Source organism: Symsagittifera roscoffensis, chromosome 3, assembly GCF_963678635.1.
Source record: "Symsagittifera roscoffensis chromosome 3, txSymRosc1.1, whole genome shotgun sequence".
In the NCBI taxonomy this organism is placed as follows: domain Eukaryota; kingdom Metazoa; phylum Xenacoelomorpha; order Acoela; family Convolutidae; genus Symsagittifera; species Symsagittifera roscoffensis.
The window spans coordinates 14013342-14024196 of NC_087064.1; the positions used below are offsets into that span (position 1 = coordinate 14013342).

General features: G+C 35.8%; 1 protein-coding gene across 1 annotated transcript; it reads right to left on the reverse strand.

Annotated features, from left to right (window-relative positions):
• Nucleotides 1-1337: 1337 nt before the first annotated feature.
• On the reverse strand, nucleotides 1338-6808 carry LOC134842137 (uncharacterized). The gene is made up of 4 exons (XM_063858340.1): nucleotides 4511-6808; nucleotides 3630-4292; nucleotides 3191-3355; nucleotides 1338-2884 (listed from the first exon to the last, which is right to left on the reverse strand). Exons 1-4 carry the CDS (start codon nucleotides 4877-4879, stop codon nucleotides 2243-2245), a joined length of 1839 nt encoding a protein of 612 aa, XP_063714410.1. The 5' UTR covers nucleotides 4880-6808; the 3' UTR covers nucleotides 1338-2242.
• Nucleotides 6809-10855: the final 4047 nt, after the last annotated feature.

A 10855-nucleotide genomic window follows, 5' to 3' on the forward strand; every position in this document is an offset into this window, starting at 1 on the left:
CTTGTCTCGACTACTCTTTTTCTTCAAGCACTGAAATGTGCACAACTTTAAGAGTCGAAACTTGTGAACACCTCGACCCGGGTGAGTCGTACAAATGGCACTAAAATTTTCAATTTTTTTTTTTCAAAAATTTGTTTCCATTTTAGCTGCAAGGTAAACTTCAGCGGTGTTTGCAATCAATATTTTGTGATTTATTGTCAACTGGTGAATAATTCGCTGGCTGAATGTTTGATTTGATTGTTTCTAGCTTTTTTTAGTGATAACTTTTTGTTGCCTCAAAAAAAATGCTTATATTTTACTTTCGATCATTTTTAGGCTTTATCGTGGCAGTCCTGTGTATAACCAGCAAATATGCTGTTCTAGATAACTGCGCGCGCATTAAAAACACATAAATTGGTTTATTTTGCAATTTGAATTTCTTTTGTGCGTATACAAGCAAAAAAAATCTACAACAGTTCTGTTGCTGGTGCGACTCAAGCTTCTTGCTGGAATATGGAAATTCAGTCGCAGAAAGTCTATTTCGGCGACCCAGTTCGGTTGCAACATGAGTCGCGGACCTCGGACTGGCCAGTAGCGAACAAAAAAACCTCCTGTCACCAACACGAAAAACTCTGATGTGTTCATAACAGGAATTTGAGGAAGAACAAAATGCGGCAGCTATCTGCCATACTTAAAATTACGAGAAAATGTTTGGTTTTTGCTGCTCATTCAGCCTTTTTCAGCTGCGTTTTTTTGTTCCGACTTTCGATGAAAAATAGGAATATATACCCTGGGTGTGATTTTTTTTATTCAGACCAATTTCACAAAACTCTTTGCTTCTTTAAAAGATCGGTTCCTTGATCAGCATGAGCCCAACCAGGTGTGCACACCACTATGGTATCCTGTCACAATTTTTTCTAAACTGCTCATTTTGTATTTTACATGTGGCGATTTATCCCGCTCTACAAAATTTTTATAAAATGAACAGGCAATTAACTTATCGGTCTTAATAATTCCATGCACTACTCAATTTTTAAACTTGAAAATTCAATATCAGCCTAAAACTCATAGTTTTGCCAATTTGAAATTTAGCAAAAACTATTAGAGACCAAAAACTAACTAAATGGCTGTCGGAACCTTCAGGGTTTTGCCCTGATACGAGCAGTCTTGTTTGTAATTTATGCAGACTTCCAATTTTATGATTGTCATTATAAAAAAAATGGTAGTGCTAAAAAATAAATAAAGTTCACCACTGCGAGGCTGAGAGTTTGGTTTCACTTGACTCGAACTTCAGCTTCGATGAAAAATGAGATTTTGAGTTTTTTTTTTTTTTTTTTTCAATTTACGAGCACATGAAATACAAAATGTACAAAATTGCCTCGAATTATATCTGATCAAACCATGTCATAACATGTAATTTAAACTACATTCTAGCATTTAGGTCTTATTGGATTAAATTATTTTCAATCAAATTCTGCTATATTCATTATGGAAACAGCCGAAACGCAAATGAAATTCTACAAAACTTCAAATTTATACAAATTGTGATGATCTATATCTCTCTGGTTGAACACAACATATAAATAAAGACTAAGCAACTAGGAATCGAATGTATGTATCGAAATAATCGAATTTTAACTTCAGCTTTGATTTTCTCATAAAAAGGCGAAATATGCAGGCAAGAATAATTATATATAAGAAAATGCACCAAAGTATAAAACTAGTGATTAAAAATTTTGAGCACAATTTAAAGTAAGGCAACTTGTTAAGCCGAAGGAAGAGAAGCAACTTGATTGAGAGGGTGAGGGTATTGGGGGGGGGGGGGGGTGGTATAGGAGAGGAGGGTGTCAGCAGGGTGTCGCAAAAAGATACAATCATTAGATCAGATTATAATCTGTATATACATTTATTCATGCATCAACTGGGTGTGTGTTTATGTAGAAACAATTTATTCGTGTAAGATATAACTCATGTCAAAAAGAGAAATGAACATCAGTGGTTGAAATAAATCCTTACAAGGTTGTTTGGAGTTTTAATTGTTCTTGGATTTTTTTCTTTAAATAAATACAAAAAAATTTTATGTTAACACAACACAAAACATTGAAACATATCATTATCATACTAAAAAGCTCAGTTTAAATTATAAACAAAAGTCAATTCTGTGGAATTGACTTCACCTCTCGATAGTCTCGAAGGTCTTTTCATTGCGATTGCGAGCCAATTTTTCTGAATATTTTCGAGGAATAATGTTCCCTTATCTCTCTTAATTTACATTACTCGGATGTGCTCTTAGTTGCGCCAGATGTGCTCCGGGCAAATAATCTATCAACAATTGTCCCCTCATTCCACCTCCCACTCCGCCGACACCCATTCCAGAACAGTCGCCCAGAGAAGACCGGTTGCTCTGGCTCCCTTGATTCCACATGCCCACTCCCATTCCTACACCTAGTCCTGATGGTCGCATTGACGTCGAAAGAGTCCGTTGGTCGGCAACTGCGACTCCTCCGAAATATCCGGCAGATATTTTATTTGGCGTCGGGACTCCCAAAGGAGTCGGGGTCCCTAAGGTAGTCATGTCGTGAGGCTGACTTATGACACCTTCAGTGTAACTCTGTCGCTCCTTCGGCCGCTGCGAACTCGGCTGACTCGAGTAGCTTTGCGTCTGCAAAGATGTCTCGCGGAACGATCTCAACGGACTGTAAAGAAATTCCGCTTCCAGTTGTTTCATTCGCTGTTGCTTCATTGCCTCCCTGTCCTGTGGGCTGGAAGATGGGTGGATGCTATTGTTTCGGGGCAAAGAGAGTCCATTTGGTTGGTTCGGTGCCGAGAGAGAAAGAGACGAAGGGTTCTGGGATGTTTGATTGGAATCCTGGGAAGCCTGTTCATCGGGTGTCTCAAGAGGTCTCTGAAACAAAAAAAAATTAAAGTATTGGCTAAATTATTCAAAAAAAGTGTTTCTCCTAGCAAGCAATTAAAATGAACAATAAAAAATTCTTCGCTGATTTTGAACTGCACATAATCTATCCGAACGGTGAATATTTACTAGACAGTGCCTAAATTTTTTGAAAATAAATTAATTTGACATGCAGGGCATGCAATTTTCCTCATTTTAACTGACCTGAGGTTAAACAAAAAAGCTCGACAAAAAATAAGTTTTCCTATGCTTATGAGTTTGCTAAATTCTGCAGAAACAACTTGAAAAAAGCCTTACTTGTTTGTGAGGGTAGACGTTTATGTGGCACTTGATGCACTCCTGACTCATATTGGCCCACGAGTTCCCACTCATCCACTTCCTCTTGCACTTGGGACACTTGTACTCCCCAAAACACCTCTTCTTTCCTTGGTAGGGGGTCAGACCCTCGCCCTTGGGCCGCGCCTGAAACAGGAAAAGACTCATTTTACTAAGCTTATTTAACGATTTAATAACCCCATTCTCATAAAACTTAGCCGTTATCTCTAGCAGTATTATTTCATTTTTAAACTTGTTCATTGAAGATCAAGATTGTTCATTGGAATGTAACTCACATTTCTGTTTTTTTTAGTTCTGTAGTTTGCCATTCATTGTTAGTCTCAGTTCGTTTCTTCAATCCATTACAAAATGAAATTCATAAAAACCAAGTGAGAATGATCAGTTAAAGAAAAATACTTACTTGAGGACAGTCCTTGATGTAGTGTCCTTTTGTAAAGCACAGATGGCACAAGTAACTCGGAGGTGGTTTCTTCTTTCCCCTTCTACCAAACCCGTCCAGCGACAACTCCTTCAAAAGATCCAATAAGTCCTCTTTATCCATCCCAGAAGTATCCAGACCATCAACATCGAAATCTTGGATTTCATCTCGACTCTGACTTTCTTTTCCACTGAAAGTCAATTCACCGCTGTCGGCGAGACTCAGAGTAAACCCTGGTACCAAAGATGCCAATGGTGCAGCTCCTGCAGTGCCTGATGATCCTAAACGGTTCTGAACATTGGAAGGTATCCCATTAGCATTTGATGACGTGAGAGGCGTAAATGGGTATGATTCTTGACCATGGAAGCTTCTGGACTGTGTCATTGGACTCTTATTGTTTGCAGACCTGGATCCGACCATCACAATGTTGTTGTTAACCTCCACCACCCCATTTGGTGAATGATGTTCATTGTTGCTTTTCATTTGTAGAATCTGCTGATTATTGTTATTTGTGTTATTGTTTTCTCTATGGTGGGGCAAAAAAGGCGAAGTTGAGAGTGGGTTTCGAGGACTGTTGCAGTGTGACTGGTACTGCTTCATCATCATCATGGGACTGAGAGACATGTCGGTGCTAGGCTTCACACTCTAAAATAAACATTTTTTTTATCATAGCAAAATTTTATATTGCGTAGTTCTAAAAACCTGAAATTAAAGCTTCATTTGATATAAAATTTTTATAAAGTTAACCTAATTCTCTATTTGTTTCTAACTATTCATTGTTTGCGATTTTAGTAGAAACATTTTTCGTTTTTTAAACTCCAAAGTTATTATTAAGGATGAGGTTGAGTGATTTGAGTTCTAACCAATTGTTGCATCAAATCGATGGACGGAGAGCTCGAGGTGAATCTACTCAAGGACACATTCTCCTTTCTAGCCCCTCCCCTATCGCCAGCTCCATTTCTGCCCCCACCCAACTGATTTGGGGTCAAATGGGACCACAATCCTCCCCCACCCCAACCTACGTTATCCCCTCCTCGATTCTGCTCTTCTAATCCGACATCAACACCAAGGGGACCGAATGAGTTGGTAATAGGTGGGGACGAATACTTGTTACGATGATGGTGCTGATAGTGGTTTGAACCATTGAGCATGTTGCTGAAATCTCCAGTCAAATGAGATGATCGGAGTAAGTCGTTGTGATTGTGCAAAAGAGTATCGACGGTTCCGTTCATTACAATAACTCGCGTTCGGATGTATTTGGATGGGTATATAATTCCTGCAACTCTTTTATGAAGTTAGGCAGAGAGTTTGTTTTTAAAGCACACTTTTTAATTGTGTAAATTTTTTGGGTTGCAAATGATGAAAGCAAAATATACTATATATAATCGAAAGGAATTAAGGCAGCTAAATTTACAGTTTTATCATGGATTTCAACAACTTTCCGGTTTCATGGTTTAAGTTAACTTTTGGGTGCGATTCGGGTCTATTTTGGTCGCAAACAAAGCTGAGCCGGGGAAAGGGCAATGAAAACAAACAGTTTGGGAAACTTACGGAATGCAGTAATGGAAGAAAACTACAAGTTGTACCAAAGTCTGGGAATTTAGTTTCTATGGACCCGCAAGGAATTGACTAAAAATAAACCTGCAGATAATTAAGTTTTATTTGAATTGATAAGTACGCGTATTCGGGTCTGAAATATTAATAAATCAAACTGTTTTGTCGGGATTGCAAAATGATTCAGTTGAAGATTACAAGAACAGGAAAGCAAAATTTGAGGAAAACGGGAGAATTTGGGGAAAAATTTGAAATCTAAAGCATAGACATAGTTAAACTAAGTATACTCGGCATTTACTCTTAGTTTAAAATAGATTTAGGGGGAATTGTTTGGAAAACAGGAGAACTCGCTTCTATCCGCTTTTGTAGATACACTTGCTCCTCCGGTTTAAGTTGCGGTTTCAGCGTCTTGTTAGACCATTACATACGACTGTAATTCCTGTGAAGCTCTGTTTAAGACTATTTTATTGTTTTAAAGTGACTGACAATCAACTGAAGTGTGCAAGTTAAACTTGTAGAATGATTGTGGAATTGTTCTGAAAACTCGGAACTCTACAAAACAGGACGTCTGATTCCCGAAATGAGTCCAAAAGGAATCGAAGTGTGAATGTGTGAAACACTCCTTATTCGTTTGATATTATATTATCAATGTTCATCTAATCTATGCTCGACTTCATTACACGTCTAGGTCTTATACTAATACTTGTCTCGGTACAAATGCAGATTTGGTCCTTCTCTCTCGCGGGTATTTTAAAAGACGTGTTGCTTTTCGCGCCAGGAATCCAGCAGTGAACCGTATCCGGATTAAACTTCCGGCGCAAACCCAGTTCTCATGGTTTCAGGGCCTTATGCACAGATCAAAAGGGGGAATTGAAATGGTTTGTCATTTAGAATCCGGTAATATAAAATGGTGAAAACATAACATAAACAGCCTGAACATGTAAGGTTCTGCGGTACTCTGGGGGTATCCTATGATAATTGAGATCGTTGACCTGCTGTTCTGGTCAAGCGGATTCGTCAAATAAGAATTAAAACGAATCTAAACACAATTAGTCTCAATTTATTGATAATTTTTGACAATCAATACAATTGAGATTAGGTTTTGACATGAGGCTGAGGCTCAGATTCCGAACTATTTGTGTTTCCAAAATTACGCTTTTAATTTAGGTCTGCTGCTCAAAAGTATGAAGTATTTACTCCGGTTTTGGGATTTACAAGGTTTGAATCCCATAGAATTATAGTTAACTTGTTCGTCGAATATTTTCAAGTCACGTTCGACAAGTGACAACAGTTTCAAATCAGATTTGAGGGCAATTATTTCTTCTGACAATCGCGTCTATGCCTGGTGATACTGATTAGTAATTAGAAAAGTTTAAACTAGGTTATATTTATGGCCTTAGATTATGGTCGTTACGCTAAGATGTTACGGCTCTTTCTTGAGGTTCACGCCTTAAAGTCGATTTAAGATACAAGAAGAAAATTAATCGCGGCAAAGAGCAGAAGATATGAAGCAGAAGATTAATCAAGGAGTAAATTCGATATAAAGGAAACAAAAGTTACGAATAAAGAATATAATAGTTGTTCAATAGAGATAACCATACAGAGAAGAATAGTAGTAAGACTAAAACAGAAGGTTTTGTGCTTTAATTGTTTGACTAAGTTTGGGTTTGATTACTTTAAGGGGGTTCTAATCTTATCTGCAACCATATAGCTTTTCTTTTCTCACAGTATTTCATTCTGTCAGTGAAATTCTTAATTCTTTCTCTGTTCGTCAAAACCAAGCACACCAACAAACTCAACACCAAATCGAGTCTAAAGTTAACTGATGTAGATACTGCACGTTTAGCATACAGACTAGCAGCTGCAAGGGTTGTTTTGAACGTAACGCTTGGGTATGATTGAGTTCAATTCAGGCCATTATTATGAGAGATTGACAACTAACGTAGAGCATTGAAGTCGACCATTAGAGCTAAACCCAACTGTTTGCCTTGTGCATGCTGATTTAATCATTACTGCTAGGGCGATCTTACCATTTACTTTTTGACTCTTCTGCTCTAAAACGGTTATTATAATCTGGTTAAGCTATGCTAATGTTCTTTCGCTCATAAAGGTTTTCGTTGAAGTTAGAACGTAAGTTAGAAAATAAAGTATCGGCGTCTTAATTAATCCTTTAACATTGGCCATGTTAAACATCTTACATATGACGTATTAATCACTCGTTAAAAAATTACCAAAAATTGCGGGCTCCCCCCTTAAATTTAGTTTAGATAATTTTTGAGGTTGGTCAGTCAACAATGGATGTCATAAATTTATACTAAATATCAAGGCCGTTTTTTGCATCTAGAACTTTCACGTGGTACCACTATTGCAGACGTAATAGGTCAGGTCAGGCTGTGGTAGACATGCTAGAGGTCCAGCTAGAGTTCAAGTTTTAGTCGTCCTCACACACTTTCATTGTCATGGCAGGTGATTGATTACACGATCTATAGAATTCGAAGTGAGCGCTTTACCACTAGGCTAAGTTTTCAAAATTTCCAGCATATAACTTCAGCAGCTTTACAAACACAGTGTGAAAAACAAGATTTAATGATGGACGGATAAAATAACTGAAGCAAACCTAGCTATCATAACCGCGACTCAACACTGATTAAAAAAATTCAAAAAGAAAGTTGTTTATTAAAATCACAGACTTAGAAACCGCAAAAAAAGTTATAAGACTCAAGGTTTGAAGAAAAAATTGGAATAAAGAAGTATGAATATACCTAAACTCAAAAAAGATGTCATTGATTTTTTATATATGGTTTATACTTTTGAGAAAAAAAAACAAGGAAACAAGTTACTCTGCAAAGAGCACGGAACGTTCCACAAGTACACAAAAAAGGTTTAAAAAGTTATGTTTTCACCCATTTTTCCGTCAAAAGTTATAACAAAAAAACGCGAGAACCTGACAAAACTGTTTTGAAAAAGTAAAAAAAACTTTTTGGCACTTTTTTAGAGACGAGAGGGGATTCTGAACACAAAACAAGATATTTAAACTATGTTTGAACTTTGAATGCAATTAAACTAGCTTATATATGCAACTACCCTAGATCATTCACAATTTATAATTGAGGTATATTAAATCGCGTAAGAAAACCAAGCGTAATCCCTAGTCGCTTCACCATTGCTGGAGAGCGGTTGAAACAATTATAGTTTGTGAGTGAAAAAGTAATTCATTAATGAACTTCGAGTAATGTGTTGCCTCTTGAACCACATAATAAAAAATGATATAAAAAATGAGCAATTGCTAATTCCTTTAAAACATCATCAAAATCTGTAGTTTTTCTTTCCGGAAATGGAAAAATCTCATAAATCGGTTAAAAACCGCATGACTTCGATTTTTGTTTGATGCACAGTTTGAACAATGATCATATGCAGATAATCTGCGGTATGGGATACTGTTACAATTACCTATGCTTATGAAAAAAATTGATAACATAAAACTTAAAATAAAAGAATAATTTAATTTTTTTTTCACTATGTTCATATGCAAGCAATGCAGAGTTTGTGATTAAGTTATAATCAATTTGTGTTATAGGAATTTAAACTATAAGAAAAAAAATTTTTTTTTGATGAAATTGTTTGATTAGCATTTTTTCCACAAATTATCAAACCGCAGATTTCTTTCGTGTCTTTGTTTTCAAATTTTTTCCCATTTTTTTTATTTTACCCACACATAATAGAAATATTATTTCCTCAAAAATTGCACTTTCATGTAAAATCTCACAAAACAGCAGGCATTTGCTATATGAAATTAAATATACTGCGCGTTTAAGCAATTTTTAAGCAAACTAGCCTTCAAGCAACTGAACTTGTTTGGAGTGTTCATCAATTTGAAAACATTCTTCATGGAAACTTTTTTCATGAGCAGTCTGTCTTTTTACTTCATATATATTATCAAATTGTAGGTTTTTAATCTGTTTTTCATTAGATTTTGCCATTTTTTGCCCGCGAAAAATTGGATCGTTTGCTTATCTTCCTATGTTTTTGCTCTTCGAAATCAGGAGATTCACTCACTGTGCTTTTGTTTTGTTACCGTGTTTCGATTTGTAAAACAGAATTTTGGTAAATCTTAAACTTTTCAGATCCTCTTCAATATATTGTTTGAAATTATACTTTTTCTAAACTTTATCTTTTGTCTCTTTTTGATGATCTCAATCATTATTTGCAGTGAAATTTATAGAAAAGGTCATTTTTAAAATCTTTTTTAAAGTTAAAAAGAAACGATTTCATAGAAAATGAAGAGCAGCCAGCATAATCAGAGCTTTGCCCCTGTATGAGCAATCTGAATTACTTTTCAGCCTTCTCAACTCTAATTTTTGCATTGTTTTCTATACCAGTTACAATTTATCAACAGATCGAGAAGCTTTAGAGATAATTAACAAAAATTTACCTTCCTTTTTTCTGGATACCAAAATTTTCAAAAAGTTCCCGCTTTGGTAATATTTTACCCATTTATGATTGACAAACTTAAATTTTTGTAAAAGTCAATATTAATTGCAGCGAACCAAATCTTTTTCCAAACAGGTTGATAAAAGAGTTTGAGAAGAATTCGGAAAATTAAAATCTACTTTTTTGTCTGAGTTTTTGTCTCTTTTGATCATCTTGAAAAAGTCGACTAACGCTTCAAAAACTTCCTTCTTTCTTGAAAAACTCTTGCGATGTAATGGCATAGTTAATGGAAAAATTCAATTCACGCGGCATGTAGGAAGCGAACGGTTGTTCTGCTGCGCTTTCTTTTGGCTCATAGTGTCTTGTGCGCCTGAGCTATTGTTTTCCGATAATGTAATTTTTGTTCCGACCATTTGAAAAATGGGGAGGAACTTTAAATTTTGGTGTGTTTTAGTTTTGTTTTCTTTTTTTTTGTCCACACAAAATCAGGTACCATAAATAATCATCGGAAGGGGTCGAGTGATTTATCATTCTTGTGACTCTAACTACTGAAAAAATTTGCTTAGTGTCGAGAAGAACCGGTTTGAATTTTTTGATTTTTGGCCTAATTTCGAGCTAAAAAGGCGAGCGTGCACGCTTAAAACTGCTTATTTATGCTTAATTCAAGCTGTAAAAACTTAATTTTCCTCAAGTATAGTGATTTTTGGAAGTTGTTAGAGCCATTTTGGGAATAAAAAAATCGAAAAAAAAAATCTGCGAAAAAAAATTAAAATTTTTCAGAAATTATAAACAAATTTTCACAATTTTTTTTTGTTTTCCTAGTCTTTTTCAAGACTATGGTCGGAACATTCTGTGCTACTTGAACAGTAACCAGTTATCCATAATTTAAAATGTCTTCAAATAAAACTAGCAGTTCTAAGTGTGTCTGAACTGTCCTGGCTGAGTTATCTCGCTTCTTTTACCCGATTTGTCCTGATTTAAAAATATCTGATTGGCTTGAGCTGACTGACTGTTAACGCTTCAAAAATAGTGTATTTTCAATTTTTAAATTGAGTTGGCGTTGATTTTGATCAGCAAACTATGAAAAAGTTTAATCAACGAATAGTTTAGTTACTTAATCAACTGCAAATAAGTAATTAAAACATAGATGATGAGAAGAGAGAGAAGGCCGCGAATGAAGTAGATGAGGTGATGATAAGTGGTGGAGCTGAAGTGCGATCACT